This window comes from Culicoides brevitarsis, chromosome 3, assembly GCF_036172545.1.
Source record: "Culicoides brevitarsis isolate CSIRO-B50_1 chromosome 3, AGI_CSIRO_Cbre_v1, whole genome shotgun sequence".
Lineage (NCBI taxonomy): Eukaryota > Metazoa > Arthropoda > Insecta > Diptera > Ceratopogonidae > Culicoides > Culicoides brevitarsis.
In genome coordinates, this window is record NC_087087.1 from 20,454,868 (window position 1) to 20,473,398 (window position 18,531).

At 29.5% G+C, this 18,531-nt stretch overlaps 4 protein-coding genes across 5 annotated transcripts; 1 reads left to right on the forward strand and 3 right to left on the reverse strand.

Moving 5' to 3' along the window:
- Positions 1-42: 42 nt before the first annotated feature.
- LOC134834236 (mitochondrial dicarboxylate carrier-like) lies at positions 43-1,372 on the reverse strand. Its single transcript, XM_063848821.1, has 2 exons — positions 1,022-1,372; positions 43-956 (listed from the first exon to the last, which is right to left on the reverse strand). Exons 1-2 carry the CDS (start codon positions 1,080-1,082, stop codon positions 151-153), a joined length of 867 nt encoding a protein of 288 aa, XP_063704891.1. The 5' UTR covers positions 1,083-1,372; the 3' UTR covers positions 43-150.
- A 452-nt stretch (positions 1,373-1,824) lies between these two features.
- Positions 1,825-17,894, forward strand: LOC134833659 (uncharacterized). Its single transcript, XM_063848058.1, has 16 exons — positions 1,825-1,893; positions 1,989-2,764; positions 3,247-3,436; positions 3,500-3,621; positions 5,149-5,585; positions 5,701-6,325; positions 7,125-7,265; positions 9,103-9,227; positions 10,657-10,785; positions 13,536-13,704; positions 13,765-13,912; positions 13,983-14,172; positions 14,252-14,629; positions 14,926-15,036; positions 15,101-16,505; positions 16,573-17,894. Exons 2-16 carry the CDS (start codon positions 2,668-2,670, stop codon positions 16,944-16,946), a joined length of 4,641 nt encoding a protein of 1,546 aa, XP_063704128.1. The 5' UTR covers positions 1,825-1,893; positions 1,989-2,667; the 3' UTR covers positions 16,947-17,894.
- On the reverse strand, positions 7,381-8,836 carry LOC134833384 (parkin coregulated gene protein-like). The gene is made up of 5 exons (XM_063847692.1): positions 8,769-8,836; positions 8,499-8,678; positions 7,876-7,957; positions 7,674-7,785; positions 7,381-7,607 (listed from the first exon to the last, which is right to left on the reverse strand). The coding sequence occupies exons 1-5, from the start codon at positions 8,834-8,836 to the stop codon at positions 7,381-7,383; spliced, it is 669 nt and encodes a 222-aa protein (XP_063703762.1).
- LOC134833660 (nose resistant to fluoxetine protein 6-like) lies at positions 10,662-13,214 on the reverse strand. Of its 2 annotated transcripts, XM_063848060.1 has the most exons (7): positions 13,046-13,214; positions 12,350-12,984; positions 12,125-12,240; positions 11,849-12,062; positions 11,592-11,776; positions 11,401-11,530; positions 10,662-11,332 (listed from the first exon to the last, which is right to left on the reverse strand). In XM_063848060.1, the coding sequence occupies exons 1-7, from the start codon at positions 13,182-13,184 to the stop codon at positions 10,835-10,837; spliced, it is 1,917 nt and encodes a 638-aa protein (XP_063704130.1). In that variant the 5' UTR covers positions 13,185-13,214; the 3' UTR covers positions 10,662-10,834. The 2 variants fall into 2 exon arrangements, with proteins under 2 accessions (XP_063704130.1, XP_063704129.1); XM_063848059.1 differs by having other exon boundaries at positions 11,592-12,062.
- Positions 17,895-18,531: the final 637 nt, after the last annotated feature.

An 18,531-nucleotide genomic window follows, 5' to 3' on the forward strand; every position in this document is an offset into this window, starting at 1 on the left:
AATAAATAGGTACATATTTGAAAAAAAAACTCATAGTTTCAATAAAATTCAATTTATTGTCCAAATCATCAGTGCTACATATAAAATAAGTATGACTAGATCTTTCTCAATTCACTAAAATATTTTTGGCTCTTTATCGCAGTTTTTCTTTTACTTAGGATGAACTCCAAAATGAAGCCTAAGCTGCTCTAGAAATACAAAAGTTAAAACTGTATGTGGAGCAAGTCTAATAAAACGCAAGAGATAGCCCTTGTAGAACCCACTTGGGCCCAGTTTAGCAGTATAAACTACAACAGCCCATATGCTCGAAAATTGTCCTGGTCTTGCATTCATTGCCCTAGTTTTTATAACATCAATAGGCTGTGATAACGTTGTACTAGCAACTCCGGCAGTTAAAGATGCCATGAAATGTGTGTTTAAGTTGTCTTTAAATTGATGTTGCAGTAAAAAGCTTTTAACTTCATCATAAATAGTTAACTGTCCCACTGTCATACACACTGATCGAGCAATATGTGTACTGGCACCTGTAAAGAGCCTGCGAATTCCTTCTTCTTTGTAGACCCGAAAGAGACCATCAAATGCATTTCTGTAGTTTCTTTGTTGATCAGGAGGTAATTTTGGATCATTTTGCATTCGAACTGTTATGACATCTGCTGGAGTCCCTATAAAACCTCCAATAAAACCACCTGTGCCAGCAAGAATTACTTTCTCTCCGAAACCCATGTTTTTTGAGTTTCCATTTCCAAAATACTGTTTGCCAGCTTCATAAATTCCAAATCGAACTGTTGAATAAGTCATTTGTCGCAAAACTGAAGCAGAAACCCCGTTAAAAAGAGAGATAATCCCCTTTTCTTTTACTAACTTTCTTGTTAGTTGCGTTGCAGATAGTTTCTCTTCCTGCTGAGTTTGTAATTGGACTTTCAATAAATCTAAAGGATGACTTAGTACTGCTGCACCTTTTGAAGTATCAAAAATAAAAACAATCAGCAATAATCATAATTAAAACGGTGTTATACTTTACTTGAGGCAGCAACTCCACCAAAGTACCATCTTGATATCTTAGCTGTATCATCTTTGCTCATTCTGGTGTAGCCTTCAGTTCATATAAATTTAAAGATCATACAAGGAATTGAAATATATCTTATTGAGTATAAACAATAAAAACGAATTAAAAAACGACAATCTTGCTCCTTGAATGCCGCGTTTTTGAGAGAACTTTTCACAAATCTCTTTAAAAGCTGTTAAAACAATGTATTAAAATACAATTTTTTCTTCAAAATATCATACGATCATTTTATAAGAAGACAAAATAAATTTAAAAAAAGAGAAAAACAAAAATAAGAGAAAATCTTACTCAAATCAGATGTTTAAATGAATGAGTCTAGTGAACTGTCAATTGACAGTTACAATTTAAAAGTATTCAAAATTAAAAGCTGTTCGAAAACCTTCATAAATATTTTCGGTACTTACATATATTTGATAATTTTGTAATACACTTTGTGGGTATTTATATGCAAAACCACTCTGTTGCATTAATTCAATTTAAATAAGTCAATTCTTACATGACAGTTTTTAAGAAATCTTCATGATTTTCCCAAAACCATATGATTTTATTCATTGAACGTCTAGTCATTCAAAAGTTGCGCATTGAAATGCGCACCGAATATAACTCCATTATAAATAATATTAAAAATCATTCTCATCCATGAACATTTATATGGTATATACGTGGAACAGCAACACACCAAATATTCATTGAGAGAATTTTCAGTTCATGTAGAAACGTTACCGTAGCAAGGTGGTTTTAAGTCGACGAGAGAATTAGGATGTAGTGTGTACTGTATAATTTAACTTTTAAAGAATTAACAATGGAATCGGAATCGGACAAATTAAGTAAAAAAAAATGAAAGAAAAAAATACATTAATACCATACAGATTCCTCTAAATTATGGAAAAATCTATCACAGAGCTTGCAAAACTAATTAAAGTTACTTCATTTCACAAATAACACTTGATGAAGATTTTTACCTTTCTGCTTCAACATTCGTAGCATACGTTGTTGCTTCATAGCTAAAAAAAACTGTATGTTATTATATATACATACTAGAAGAATTGGACGTAATAAGACCTGGAAATTGATATTGTATTGGTGTTTTATTTGATATTAAAGCTGCGGAGGCTGTTCTGTGTAGTGCTGTAAACACAAGTATTTCAACGAAGAAAAAAGCAACAGCCATAATGTAGATTTATTAGTAAAAAATAAAATAAAGATTGGCTACATTTGTAGTTGTGCACTTACCTTAATTCAATGTTTAACACTAAAACTATAATATTATGTGCTGTATAAGTTTTTTGTGTCGTGTTGAACTTGGAAATAATATTTCAGTACCAAATTTTTCATTACTGATAGTTCCAAGGTAAAATGTTATGTTCTAAAAAACTCAGATATCCTATAAAATCTTAAATTAAAATGATGACGTTATTCTTATGAAAAAAAAGTAAAGTGAGATTCTGTTCCTCTTCTGAATTAAAGTCAATAATAAATAACAAAGTTTGGAAATAATACCAAAAAGTAAAAAAAAAAATAATAAATATGCAAAAAATGTGATGTTAGTGAAATATTTTTGAAAAATTTTGCTTCATTCTAATATAAAAACGTCATAAAATATGCATTGGATTAGAATTATAGCAGTGATTTTCATGGCTAATACTTTGCCAGCAAAACGAGATTATAAAGTTAAAGCTACACCGCTTTCTATTCATAGTAAGTTTTTGTTTTATTTTTTTTATTACTTCCTGCAAATACATGTCATTTACAAAAACTAAGCATATATACATTAAAATCAAAATTTTTTTATTTTTATTTATTTAAATATCTTCACAACTTTACACATGAGTTCATTTTACAATATCGCTAAGAAGTTACTCATTGTTTGACCTCTTTTTTTAATTTGCGTGAAATCAGCAATGATGTTTGTGTTTTGTCAATATTTGATTTTCGAGTACCCAAAATATACAAAAGTAAGAAACTCTTATTTGTAATTTCTCCCATATAAAAGTTTACTTTGTTTTCACTATTTAACACATTTTTTTTTTTGCAAAGTCATGTCATTGTATTTACTCCCACTGGTGTTTGCCATATTTGTGGAACAAAGAATTGGGATTTTTTGATATGGTCTTAATGAAAAATTAAGATGATTAAAATTATAAACATTTTTTATATCACTCAAACTTTTTTTTTTCAAGGACCTCGGCCATCCATTAATCCTTTTATATATCATTGGCAACCAGCAAGGTTTGATAGAAACGTTTTAGAAGACGCACATAAGCATCATGAATTACATCGCAGAAGAAAACGAAATATAAACTATGATCACCATTCTTCTGATTATGGTCCGGCAAATGTAATTCGTTTGAGTTTTTTCGCTTACGATAGGTAATTAGCGTAACTTTTTTCAATAACCTCTTAAACATTTTGATTGTGTTCTTTATTTTGCAGAGAATTTCGTCTTCTTCTTAGAGAAAATCCAAGTTCAATATTTGCGTCAGATGTTCTAATAGAGAATACTGAGGGACCACTTGATTTTGACGTATCACGCGTATATACTGGATATTTGGAAGGTAAATAGTTTATAAATTTCATCATTTCAATTTTCATGAAATTCTGCATACTTACTCAATCCGATATTAATATATATTAACCCATTTGTGGCCACTTTGAGAAAACGTTGGAATTTTTTGATGAAATTTGGAATAGTGAGAGTCTTTTAGACTACAAACAATACTGCATCAAAAAATTTTTGATAGCTGTGGTCTAACATAGAGTTGCGAGAATTTCAATTTTCTTCTTGGAGAAAATGCCAAGTTCAATATTCATGCATGAATTTTGAAAAAAAGTGCAAAAAAAAGGGCCACAGTGATGTTCCATGGTGTTGCGAAAACGCAACGTCGGCCAAATATGTATAATTTTTTTTGAGTGAGAGCCTTTTAGACTACAAACAATACTGCATCAAAAAATTTTTGATAGCTGTGGTCTAACATAGAGAAACATGGTGTTGCGAAAACGCAACGTCGGCCAAATGCATGTATAATTTTTAAATTTGAGTGAAATTCAAAATCCAAATAAAAACCAAATGTTTGCTCAAAAATGTATCAAAAGCATCTAATTACACTTAAAAAACATAAAACTTTAGAGATTGACAAAGATTTTTGGCCAAAAATTGGTATTTATTAACTCTTGGATATTGGTTGATGAGCTAATGAGGCCTAACTTGTACCAAAACTGTCTTTTTGCTCAACTTAAAGTATATTTTTGTGTTTTTAGATGCTTTTTTGATAAAATTCGGATACTTTTGAGGTCGTATTAGTTTAGTTTTCCTTATTTTCGAACAATTTTGATGTAATTTATCGTTTTATGCCCCCCTCAGAGCATCGCTTTGTGAAGAAAAAAGTTCATTTCAATATTTGTTTGCACTTCCAAGCTCTTTTAAATTAGTTTAGAGGTGTTTTTAGACAATTAAACATCATAACCACTCTTTATTTGTGGAACTTTAATATTTCATATATTATACCTATATTACTATGTATTGGCCGACGTTGCGTTTTCGCAACACCGATATTTGCGAGCATATCTCAGTAAGTAAAAGGGCAAATCTCACCAAATTTCCGCATGGATGTGTTAGTTTTAGTGCTAAATTATATCCCCAATGGATTTTTTTCTGAATTACTAAAAATTTTTCCTCCGCAAATTACGTTTGAAAAACCATGCAAAAAACAACCCTTTTCTTATCATTGGCCAAATTGATAACGAATTCGAAAACTTGGTCAAGTTTCAACAGAAATTGTTAAAAAAGGCCTAAACTTTCACATCCAATTCAAATTTTGAGCCAAACTTAAGAAATTCTAACAAATATCAATGCCTAAAAGTAGTGTTGCGAAAACGCAACGCCGGCCACAAATGGGTTAATAAAATTTATTGGTCGAAAACCAGTTTTTTGTTGGTATTATATTTATTTAACTTGAAAAATCTGACCTCATCTTCAATATTTATAAAATTTAACAAATAATACAAATACACAAATAAATTTTAATTTCTATCATGCAGATTTCTGATATTTTATAAATACTCATTATCTTTTTTTTTATTAGATGACGACAAATCATTTGTGCATGGAGTGTTAACATCGGACAGATTGTTTGACGGCACCATATCCACAATTACAGAGCATTATTATGTAGAACCAGCTAGTAAATATTTTCAAAAAATAGATAAAAGGGACTTTCATTCTGTGGTATATAAATTAAGTGATGTCAAATTGATGAACAAACCTCCAAATAAATATTTAGATATCAAAAATAATAATAATAATAATAATAGTGATAAGAATAATACAAATATTCAACATTGTGCTAGTGAGATATTATACAAGAAAATGCTGAAACAAAGAAAATCTATTTTACATTCAAACGGTCATCATAAGTCTGATATTTTTAACTACCAGAAAGAAGCATTAGAGAATGAAAAAATCAAAGATATATCAAAATTAATAAAATTTAAGCGCAAAAAAAGATGGTTAAATGATGAGGTACGCATACATAGTTTTCTTTTCTTTTTTTTTTTGTATTTCTCAAAGCAATCTATAAACTTTCATTAGTAAAGAATGTTTAAAAAATTAAGTAAGATTTCATTTTATTTTTCAGATAAGCGAACTTCGTAATCCATCACCGCCATTAGATCTAGATATACCTTTTAATGATGACATGGGGACTGTTTTGACACGTTCGACTAATGCAAACAATCGTGATCAATTTGGTAGTATAGATCAAAGAACAAATAGTAACACAAGGAAGAATATTTTAATAAACACATACAATCCATTTAGTGATTCTACGCAACGTAATTCAATTTTATTAAAAAATAATAGAAACATAATCGTGAATACATATGAAAATAGTAGTATTAATAATTCTGTTAACATATATTCTCATAATACTGTAAAAAATTCAACATCGCGACCAAGTCACAAAACACACGTGGAAATTATTACGAAAAATGGTGCAACAAAGAAACCAAATATAATTGTGAATAACTATGATCCAGATATCACAATTACAGGCAATAATCAAATTGATAAGTTTGATTTTAATGATCGTAATGAAATAAAAGAAAAAATTGCTTCAATGAGTACTGAGGAACGCAAAAGTACTTGTATGCTTTATTTACAAGCTGATCATACATTCTTTGAAAAGATGGGTTCAGATGAAGCCAGTATTGAAGCTATCACAAGACATGTTCAGCGGGCTAATACTATTTACAAAAATACAGGTAAGACATCGTGTAATTTAAGTTTGTTTAATATTTTTTGTTCAATTTTAAAGCTCGATTAATTATTTCGAAAAAGTGACAACTATATTTAATCTTCGATATAGAGGGAGTCAGCTTAGTAAAATGGTTTGCTTATTTGACTGATGATCGTAATTTCGTCAGTTCGAGAGTCGAAATCATGAAAAACTTTTCTATGAATTACATGAAATATAATAGGCTTAACTTACCCCTCTACCTCGTAAGCCCCTTCAAAGAAAAAATGTTTTCCAATACATATTACCTTCATGTTTGTTTACAGTTATCAAAAACGTTTTCTTTTTTGTCCTACCTATGTTTCTTGTTTGTATCTCCTTTAAACAAAAAAATTAAGGTTATACAATGAAAAAAAAATTAGATATTTAAGTTTGAAAATACAATCAGGAAAAACAGTAATTTTTAATGTTTCATAAAACTAAAACTCTCAAGGTTTTAAACAAAATTCACGTCACAATCCTATTAAACACATATTTACCTATGTATTTAATTCAATTTTAGAACGAAAGACACAGAGTTCGCATAATAGTATGTCTAACTTCACCGCATTTCATTAACTGTTATAATATTTTTATTTTGCAAAATATTTAGTATTTTTAATACTTTTGCATTAAGATATAGATATTAAGAATAGGTCTTTAGGTCTGTCAATCGACGAAATTAAGAAAAAACAATAAAATCATACGATAATGAAACTTTTTGTATAATACATTCAAAATTATTTTTTGTCAACCTTAAAGTTATTTTATATGTATTTTCATTTTAGACTTTGACGGAGACGGAAAAGCTGATAATATTACGTTTATGATAAAACGTATAAAAATACATAATAAAAATGCGCTAAAAGATCCATCATATCGTTTTCCCGGTAATTATGGTGTAGAAAAATTCTTGGAACTCTTTTCTGGTAAGTATTTTATTAATACATATTTCAATTTGGATTCAACTAAAAAATTAGATCGATTTTTTTTTTAAATTCTACTGCAAATTTTGTTATGAAAATAGCATATCATCTTAAAAATTTAATTCATAATACAACTTTCATATGTTGGTATCACATACTTAATATTGATGTAGGCATCTGGTCCACCATAATATTCTAGAATTTGGAGAGTCTGATCAATAAAATCTCCAATCTGTCCATTATAATCAATATGGTCTCCAATGCAAATATTTTTGCTTCGAAATAGATTGAAAATCGGTAAGATTTGGCGAAAGTATGGCACAAGGGCTGGACCAATATTTTCTCCTTTAATTTTAGTTAATGATCATTATTTTTTGTACAAATGATATTTATTTAAATGATAAAAATTACCAATCATTACTAATTTGTGTAATGCCTTCATGGTAGAAATTATGCAACATATGTTTTTTGTATTCAATGCTCTTCTCATTGGTAATATCAACTGAGGAATACAACTTACTATCTTAAAAAGATAAAATATAATTAGACATTTTTTGACTGTATCCATATACATATTTTTCATATAGAAGATAGTGCTTGTAAACAGAAATACCTGATCTGGATTTCCAAAGTGTAATAAGTCAAATATTCCATGGATTGCTAATTCGTGGTACGTTGACAAGTTCTCACTAAGACTAAAAATAAAACTTTATTTCAGTTTTTTTTTATTTTTTGTTATCATTTTTATCCCATTTGAATTAACAAATAAATTTCATGGTAAGGCCGCTCCAAATGAAACTCAATAGTTTTGTCCAAAAATTTTGAAATAAAAATGGGAAGGGGGGCAAAAAAAAATAAAAAATTTTGAAATACTTTTTTTCATACAAAATGCCAAATTTAAAAAAAAAATTGATCGGTAATCAATATCGAAAATAGATTAGGGTATTGAAAACTGATTTAAAAACATTTAAATCAAATTGAAACAAAAATGAATATCACAAAAAATAACGGTAAAAATTTTTTTGAAAAAAAAATCAGTAATTTTTATGAAATTGAAAAATTTTCTTGAAAATTTCTTGAAAAATTATGAAAATGCACAGAAAAACGGTAATTTTTAACTTTTTTTTATTTTGCCCCATTGGATTTTCGAATTTAAAATGGGGCATCGGACAAAACTATTGAGTTTCATTTGGAGCGGCCTAAATACATAAATGCAAAAAATAAAAAATCGCATACCCTTCGAAAAATAATGGCAGATGATAAAAAATATCTAATTCACTGAATGGAACTTTCCATTTCAAATAGGTTGTAATTTTTGTTTGATTGTTTGCAAACAGTTTTCCACATGGAATATCGCCTCGTAAATAGTGTTTTCGAAATAATGAACAGTTTGTTTTGCAATGAAACACATTTATCCTAAAAATTTCAATCAAATTTATAAATTTACATAAATCCAGCATGAAACCCAATTTTTTTAATCATAAAATGATCAAAATTTCAACTGACCTTGGTGGTGGTAAAACAATTGTGTTATCTAGGAGACTTTCCACTGAAAACGCAGTGACGCAACGCATCGACTATTATTTTATGGAATTAAAAACATAATGTAAACACTATCAATTCATCAAAACGATAAAAGAAATCTACCTGTTTCCTTGTTTTTAAACTACCTATCTTATGAAAATTATATTCGAACATCTTTTATTAACAAAAAAAAAAAAAACGTTTTGTAACTGTTTGCTTTGATCGATATTATTAGATAATAATTCAGTAATTCACTGTATAAAAAATTATTTTAAAAGAAAATATGTAAACTTATTTATTTATTTTCCACATGCAGAAGAGGATTACGATGCATTTTGCTTAGCGTACATGTTTACATATCGTGATTTTGAAATGGGAACACTAGGATTAGCTTGGACAGGAGACCTCAAAAATGCTGGTGGAGTATGTGAAAAGAACGGGGTAAGAAAACAACAATGACCATTATTTTTTATTTTAATTTTAAAATACATAAAATTTCCCAAAAACATATTTTAGTTATTTTTTATGTGTGCATTCAAGAGTACTCATCGCTTCCATCATGATTTTTTTTCTGTGATATTTTTTACCGCATTTCCATTTTTTTGAAAAAAATGGGGTATTGTGCTCGTGATGTCGTCCGACCGTCCATCCGTCTGTTCGTCTGTGTGGTGTGCCACTTTAATTCTGTTTGAATTAGCGGGTTTGGCGAATTCTTTTCAAACGACAGATTTGACAGCATATTTAAATAAAAAAATTATCCGTTGGATATTTAAATTAGTGTTCTTCCGTTGGAAAATGTTGTCAATGAAAATTAGTGGAAAACTTCGGAAAACTCAAGAAAAATCGAAAAAAGTTGAAAAATTCAAAGTTTTAAAATTTTCAGGGGAGTCTTGCGAGTAACATAAAAAGTGAAAATTTTCGGGAAAACTCAAAAAAAATCTCTGAAAAATCATGTAATTGAACACATTGAAATGCGGTCAAGTCATTCAATTTACACACGAATGCAATTCATTCTCGTTTCATCATAAATATGTTTTTTGATGAATAATGTCTTTTCTTGACTTATTTCACAATTTTATGATGTTTTTCGATGAATCATTCAATTAATCAAATTTTAACTTGAACGTATTCGATGGAAATAAGCTGAATGTGCGTTCTTGAATGTACCCAATAATACCTATATATATATATTTTCTAATAAATACTTTTTATATTATTTAAATAGTACTGCTCCATTTTTTTTTTTTTTTTTTTTTTTGAACTTTGTGTCCCATGCTTCATTTCAAAAGTCCAATGGGACAAAATAAAAAAAAAGTTGAAAATTTCATCAAAATTGACCGTTTTTTGGTCTTTTTTTTTATATATTTTCAAGAAATTTTCAAGAAAAAATCAATTTTTAAGAATTTTTGTATCAAAAATCGTATATTAATATAAATTTTCTTCTTTAAATTTTTCAAAATTTTTTGACAATTATTTTTGTGAATTTTTTTTTATTTTTAACTTGAAATTCTCTGTTATCAATTTAAATTATCAAATGTTAATGTAAATATGTACCTTAAAATCAACTCAATTAATGATTAATGACAAAAAATGTTAAAATTTTGTCATTTTATATGAAAAAGTATTTCGAAACTAATAAAAATAAAGAATAATAAAACTAAAAAAATAAATTTGGAGCGGCCTAACTGATTTTAAACAAAAATAACTATACATATGTATATGTATTATATTTTATTTACTACATTTGGTTGGAGCAATTTATATTGTAGAATTTTTGCTCTTTATTTTTTTTTTTTTTTGTTACAAAAGTACAAAATTTAAATTTTCTTGAAAGTTAAAATTTCATCCAAATTTATACATTCTTTTTTAGCATTATCGTGGGTCATTAAAATCGTTAAACACTGGAATTGTTACATTACTCAACTATGGTAAACACGTTCCACCTGCTGTATCACATGTTACTTTAGCTCATGAAATTGGCCACAATTTCGGATCACCGGTAATTTTTTTTTTAGTTTTTATTTATTATTATTATTATATCTGATAATCTAGTTTGCCACGATGGTCTGTAAATTACTATTAGTTATTTTTGATCTCTTTAAATAATATTTTGTTAATCCATTAAATGGACATTCAAACACTAAGTGCCAAACTGATCCAATCAAAAAAGCAAAACCAACATCTCCGCAAAATGCATGCAATGTACTTGTATCAGTAAAGTGTCCACTAATTTTCCTTGAAGAAATCATCACGTATTGAAATGGTAAATGTACTATGTACATGCAAAATGCAATTTTTGCTAAGGGTTGCCAAAATTGGTGTGCCAAAAAGTAATGAACAAATCCAAACCCAGGTCCACATTCGTAACAACAGGCAAAAATTATCCAGGCCATCGCCAAAGTCCACATAAATGTATGAATAGTAACATATACAACGGTAAAATATGTTGTCTGATCAATGATTTCTGGTGTTTGTAGTGGCAAAGGTGCGAAAACTACACCAACGATCACAAAAATTGTTAAGATCCATGCAGTAAAATAAACTTTCTTAAATTATATTATGTATGAAAGATAGCTCAACAAAGTTTAATTATAGAAACATATGTATTATTTACCTTGGAAAAAACGACATATTTTTCTTTAAATTTGAATAAGACATATCCTAAATATATTCCAATAAGCCACGGCATTGCCTTCACATGTGTTTGACTGTATAAATATCTGTAAAGATCAGCAGTATCTCTTCTGATGAGAAAATAGACACTAGTATAATGTACATATAATACATATATTGAAGAAAACTTACAAAAACCAAGATACAAATATTTCTTTGTAAATACTAATGAGCATGGTATACGTTACAATTGTGAAAATAACTCCTAGAATGATCCATAATATTTTGTCTCCGTATTTCCATAAAGGATACAAAATTAACGGTGAAATGAGGTATAGTTGAAAATCTACTGATAAATACCAAGCTTGGCCAACACACTTAAAAGATATTATATAAGATATAAATACGTATTTCAAAACAAAATTAAAATTATAATTAATAAATAATACCACTTCATAAGGATTCACATAGTTTTGAACATGCAACAGCGCAGTCCACCAATATTTTTCACAAAATTCGACTATTTGATTTGTTCGTATTGTCCATTCAGGTCCATTTGCGGTGTATTTTAAGGGTCCTAGTGTAAATAAAACTATTGGAGTAAGTGCTGTAGTAATTCGAATGTAGCGTGCCAAATAAAGTTTTAAAAAATTCATCGAAACTCTAAATGATGAAGTAATATGTAAAAAGGAACGTTCGCATAGTTATAGAACAACAATAAATACCCCTGTTTCATATCAGAAAAATAATTCCAAGAAATCAATGTTCCGCTTATCAACAAAAAGTTGTCAACTGCTACGCGCGCTGAAATGTATACCATAGAGAACCATTGTTGTGCCCACTAAAACAAAATGTTCAAATACTTTTAAAGAAATGGTGAAACTATTTTCTTAAAATTAATTATGCTCAATGATCAGAGTGAGAAATATGATATTCGGTACTCTCATTACCTGTAATTTATAGTTTTCGTTTATCAAAGGAAACGACAATTGCATATAATATGTATGTTGATAAATGACCCACAATGTTGATAGAACACGTATGCCATTTAAGCAGTTAATATTTCTAAACGTTGTTCTGTTTGAAGGATTTAATTGTGGTTTTCTATGATCCGTATAGTCGAAAACATTCGTCAAATTTTGATAAATTGAAAATAATATTAGTGTCTTTTTTGATTTTTCTGCTTTATGAATAAATCTACCATAAATTGTTGTTATTACAATAAACAAGAAATATGTTGCAAAAAAAACTATGTTTATCCAGAATAAAGTAGAATATGTCACTGTATCTTTAGCTTCGCAGGTGTTTGTTGAATTGTACTCTGGAATATATAGTCCTTGCATTGAAAAATGTGATAAAAGTAAACTTCGTATATCTTCTGAATTACACACACTTGGTACGCAAACACTTATACGATATAAGGATGTAGTATTATTATTTTGCAGCGGAATAATACAGTTCTTTCCTGTAAGTTTTCCTATAATCGGATGGATATGAGCAAAATTATAACATTGATCGAAGTTTCCGTAGTCTACGGTATTGCCTGAATAAATTCCACTTGGTCTTCTACCCCATGAATCGTACACTAGAATGGAGTAAAAGCTAAAGTAAAAGTCTAAAGTATTTATTGCATGTAAAAAGAGTACTTATAGAAGCCCAGGGCTCTTGGTTTTTAATTCCTTCCAGAAATACATCCATTTGTTTTTCACAAATAGTACTTTTGCCAAAACTTATTCGTACTAAAATACTAATGACGACTAAAATACTTCTCATTACACATGTCATTGTGAACACAAATAAAGTGTATGTTGTGATATTGATATCGATAGACAACTAATCAATGCATTTAAATTGAACAAATTTTTGAACCTATTTTAATGTTATCATTGTTTGATACTTGATTTGATTTTGATTAAATGATAAGGTTTAAAAATTTGCTTTATACGATTATTTATTTAATTTGCAAATATGTTTCATATGTTTTCGAAGTTTTTTTTTCTATCAAAATGGGCACTACCATCGTTTTGACATGACACTCTGCGTACAGCCACACCAGACAAACGACTTTCCCTGAATAATACCGCATTTTTCTTCGAAACGTGGTAAAATAATAAATCTTTGTCTATAAATTTGTAGCATGATCCTGAACAATGTACTCCTGGAGGAGAAGATGGAAATTTTATAATGTTTGCTAGAGCAACGTCCGGAGATAAGCGTAACAATAACAAATTTTCATCATGCTCATTAAGAGCTATTGAGCCTGTTTTAAAAGCTAAGGCACGTAGTGCCAAAGGATGTTTTACAGGTACCTAATTTTAGATTATTTTTATGAGGGTTGTAAAACTAATGATTAATAAATTAATAGAACCACAAAAATCAATATGTGGTAATGGAGTTGTAGAAGATGGAGAAGAATGCGATTGTGGTTGGGAAGAAGACTGTAAAGATTCTTGCTGCTACCCTATGTCTCGACATCCACGAAAAGGTGAAATGCCCTGCACACTTACTCCAAGGTGAAATAAATTATATATATAATTATATTTACGACTGTCTCAAATTTAATTGTTGTTTTAATCATTACAGGGCAAATTGCAGTCCATCGCAAGGACCTTGTTGTACAAATGTATGCACGCTTAAAATAGGTGATAAATGTCGTGATGACAATGGGTGCCGAGATCCAAGTTATTGTGATGGAAGCACGCCTCAATGTCCAGCAAGTGTTAATAAAGCAAATAAAACAATTTGTAACAATGAATTTGTATGTTACATGGGTGTAAGTAAACTTTTGTGTATTTTAAATTTACCGATTTTTTGTTTTAACTTTAACAAATCATCAATTTCACTAAATATAGGAATGCACCGGTTCAATTTGCCTCGCCTACGGACTTGAGTCATGCCAATGCATTCCTGGCCCTGATGATAATAAGACCAAAGCGTGTGACTTGTGCTGCAAAGAACCAGGAGAAAATAAACAATGCAAGAGCTCCCGTGAGTGGAATGATCCACCTTTTGATGTCCCAGATATGTATGCTAAGGCAGGAACTCCATGCAATGATTATAATGGATATTGTGATGTTTTTCACATTTGTCGCGAAGTTGACCCGTCTGGACCTCTTGCAACTCTCCGAAAACTATTACTTTCCGATGAAAGTATTGCTTCATTTAAAATGTTACTGATGAAATATTGGTATTTGGCTCTTTTAATTTTAATTAGCATCATTGCAGCTTCTGTAAGTACCACTTTGTTTTAAATTTACAAAATAATAAATACCGAGTTTAATTTTAATACGAAGCTCTTCAGGCGTGCATTTAAACTACTCAGTCCACAGTTTTCCGTTATGCACAATTCTAATCAGTTCAATAACTCGACAAATCTTCAACTCTGGCGTATGTTTTTCAAGCAAAATTCTTTATTTTGTATTTTTTTATGTAGTTAAATATGTACCGCTAAATGCCACTTAGACACAATGGAGTGCATAACGCTTTTTTTTCGAATTTTAAACATTAAATATTTTATTTTTACCAGATATTGGCTCTGAAATATTTCGGAAAACAAACGAATTTGAAACTGAAGAATGTAACAATAATACACAGCAATACAGCAGAAGCGATACGATTGTTTGAAGAAAATAATGGGGTAAATATATTGTTATACCTAACTGTAAAAATTATTAGGTATTAATGATTTGTTATTTTGTTAGATGATCGTTCATACGGCTGTTCGCAAGACAGTTCCTTTAAAGAAAAAAGTTCGAAGCACGAAAATCAAAAAGAACACAAAAAATAATTCTAAGCAAACAACAAATGTTACAAAAAATCACATACCAAGTTCATCGGTAAAAGCTGCTGTGCCTGCAAATAACTTGCCATCTCTAAATACATCTACTCCAAGAAAAAAATCTGCTAAACAAAGTAGTCCCAGAAAGCTTCTGAGTAAAAAGAAAAGAAGCGCTTCTTTGACAGCAAACGATGCAAGTGCAAAAATAATAGGCTCTGAAGAAGCTTTAAAGAAAGCTAATAAAAAATCTTCCAAAAAATCAAAACTGAAAAAGGAAATAATTGATTACAGTGAGAATCATGGTAATACATTTGGAAAAGTACAGAAATGGTTAATGGATAACCCTTTAGTTACAAATGTGCCTCCGAATACTCAAATCAATCATACTGCTCATATAGGTAAGATTATAAGTAAATCACAGTCCACTCCAGAAGGATTAACAACGAACCAACAAAATTGTTTGCCAGTATCACCTAAAAAAGCAAAAATTAAGACTAAATCTGTTGGAAATTTTAATGAAAAAACGAAACTACAAGTAGTGTATAAGCCACCGTTTAAATTTAGTTTGAAATTTTCAAAAAATGAAAATAACGTTAAAACTCAAATTGTCAGTGGAGCGCGAAGTAAAGTTGATCGTAGCAAAGGGCGAGTGATTGAAAAAAAACGCGTTAATTTGACAAATGATAATGAAGAAACAACGAGCCCTAAAAATGTCAGCAAGACACGCAGAAGTGCGATTCTTGTACGGTCGCTAATGAATCCAGAAACGCCATCGCCAGCAGAAAAAAATAAAGATATAGAACCAACGTACGAAACATTGATTCCTAAACAAAACAAAAAAGAATCAAATTCAGTATTAGAAAACATCCCAGTAAATTCAACAAAAGAAATATTAAGTAACTTAGGGAAAAATTCACAGTATATTGATACAGCCACTTTTCGTATTAAAAAATGCGTTAGTAGCAGTACAATATCAATGCCTTCAATAAATTCAAGCCCGTCCCATGGTCAACATAATGTACCGCCGCAACAGAATTTTAGCAAACACATTCACAATATTGTCAACAAAGATAATACTACTTCCAACGTGCATCAAGCTTCCGGTCATAGTCGACGATCAAGTCTTTCGAACAATCTGCCCAAACAAAGTTTTGGAGAAAGTTCACAAAATATTTTGCGATCTAGTACAACAAACCTGTCCAAAGCGAATCGAAACAGTTTTCATATCAATCCAAAAAGTTATGAATTAAAACGCAGTAGCACAACGAATTTAACAAAAGATACAAATCATCATTACAATTCACAAGCGAACCTGGATGATTCGGCAGGTATGTAAGCAAAATCAGGTCAAATAAAATAAGTTAAATGTTCAATATTGAGTATGTTCAATTTTAGGCATGAATGGTAGAAGTCGAAAAAGTAGTGTAACGTCCCGACAAAATATATCTCGAACGTCATCGAACTCTAATTTATCAAAAATGAACCGTCATCATGAAACCAGTAGTAATATTCCTAGAGCAAACATTGGCAAAGTATCTCTGCCATACGAAATGCAACGGCAGACTTCTCTGTCCTACCCGTCAAACCCTTCCGAAACAGAGATCAAAAATGAGTATCACAAAGCAAGACCACATACTGCTGACGTTACGGATTGTAATAAAATTTTTGATTGGCCACTGCCTCTTTCCTCTTTAGAACGCAAACCCAAAGATGAGCCGCTGCCAAGTGATATGGAAGTGATGTTGTCAGATATAGAAAATCTTAGATAATATTAGCGAAAATTGTATTTCATGAGATATATTTTTAAACGTATTAATTAAGACAATCAGTTTTTATTCTCAATATTAACGTTTTAAAGACAGATGCGGCCCAACCTTATGTAAAGGTACTTAATTAAAAATTTTGTAAAAATGGGTTTTGAAAAATGATTATGATTTCGACGTAAATCAAAAGTCGATGATTGTCTCTTAGAAAATAAAACAATACAACTATCTCCTTATGCTTCTTATAGGCTTCGATACAAATGAAAAATCAATCGTGCCAATTTTACTTTTTTAATATTTGTTATTGCTCGAAAGTGCCAACTGTAATATTAATATTTTTTTATTTGACAATAAGGCTGCTTCAATTTTTTTTTCAACTTTTTATCCCATGCCCCACTTCAAGAGCCGAAAATCTAATGGGGCCAAGTAAAAAAAAAGTTAAAATTTTCATCAAAAATTACTGTTTTTATCAGGGTCGAAAATCTTTTGACTTTTTACTTTTTAAGGCTTAATCTTTGACTTAAGTAAAAGTAAACCAGATCAAGCTGTATCCGTACCGCGTACGTTCAACGGTACCGCATTTGAGATGTATAAGTTAAGAGTGGTATTTAATTGGGATATTTTAAATTTAATTATTTACCCGGAATGTCTCGAAATGCACCCATTTTGAGTACATTTCGGCTGCATTCTGTATGCATTCCGACATTCCGAATGACATTCCGGCTGCATTCCGACATTCTGGCTACATTCTGCATTCCGGCTGCATTCCGACATTCCGGCTGCATTCCGAGTGCATTCCAATTAGGCCACACATGACGTACGACATCTCCAGCATAATGCCGCATTTTTTCTTCGAAATGCGGTAAAAAATAATTTGACTTAATAGACTTTTCACTAAAGCTTAAGCTGAAGAATGAGACCTTTTGACTTTTTGAAGATTTAAAAAAAAAATCATTTTTTTGCAAAAAAATTGAAAGTTTTCTGAATTAAGTCAACTAAATTGACTTAAGTCAAATTAAAATTGATTTTTACTTAAGCTTAAGTCGAAAGTAAAATTGTTTCGACTTTTTACTTATAAGTTTTTTCGAACCTAGTTTTTAGGTCTGTTTTCATAATTTTTCAAGGATTTTCTTCTCTAAAAACTTTTTTTTTCAAAATTCATTGAACTTATGTTTTTAAAATTTATTTAAGGTTCTTTTTTAATGAAAATTGTTGTTTCAATTTTTAGTTAAATTATTCTGAAATCAATTTTAAATAATAAATTCTTAATGTAGATACTTTATAAACAATTAAAATATTGATTAATGACGAAAAACTGTTAAAATTTTGTTCATACAAAAGTATTTCAAATCTTTTTTTTGCCCCCCCCCCCTTTTCGAAAAAATGTTTTTAAGGCAAAAAGTTCGAAAAAAATTTTGGAGCCTAAATTGAAATAAAAAAATAACCAAACATTAATAATTAATGAATAGTTATTTATGAATTTTTTTAAATATTAATGTTTAACTGGATAATATTTAACTCAATTGTAAGAAATTATTATGTTAAAATTGACATTTGAATTAAAGATATGTCTTTAAAAAACTAAATATTT

Coding starts and splice junctions, on each gene's coding strand:
- LOC134834236 (XM_063848821.1), bottom strand. CDS start 1,082: ATGAGCAAAGATGATACAGCTAAGATATCAAGATGGTACTTTGGTGGA. Junction 957..1,021: donor TGGTGGAGTTGCTGCCTCAA/GTAAAGTATAAC, acceptor ATACTTCAAAAG/GTGCAGCAGTACTAAGTCAT.
- LOC134833659 (XM_063848058.1), top strand. CDS start 2,668: ATGCATTGGATTAGAATTATAGCAGTGATTTTCATGGCTAATACTTTG. Junction 6,326..7,124: donor TACTATTTACAAAAATACAG/GTAAGACATCGT, acceptor TTTTCATTTTAG/ACTTTGACGGAGACGGAAAA. Junction 15,037..15,100: donor TGTTTGAAGAAAATAATGGG/GTAAATATATTG, acceptor TTATTTTGTTAG/ATGATCGTTCATACGGCTGT.
- LOC134833384 (XM_063847692.1), bottom strand. CDS start 8,836: ATGCGTTGCGTCACTGCGTTTTCAGTGGAAAGTCTCCTAGATAACACA. Junction 8,679..8,768: donor ATTGTTTTACCACCACCAAG/GTCAGTTGAAAT, acceptor TGAAATTTTTAG/GATAAATGTGTTTCATTGCA. Junction 7,786..7,875: donor ACTTTGGAAATCCAGATCAG/GTATTTCTGTTT, acceptor TATCTTTTTAAG/ATAGTAAGTTGTATTCCTCA.
- LOC134833660 (XM_063848059.1), bottom strand. CDS start 13,184: ATGACATGTGTAATGAGAAGTATTTTAGTCGTCATTAGTATTTTAGTA. Junction 12,241..12,349: donor ACGAAAACTATAAATTACAG/GTAATGAGAGTA, acceptor ATTTTGTTTTAG/TGGGCACAACAATGGTTCTC. Junction 11,531..11,591: donor ATATTTGTATCTTGGTTTTT/GTAAGTTTTCTT, acceptor TTTTCTCATCAG/AAGAGATACTGCTGATCTTT.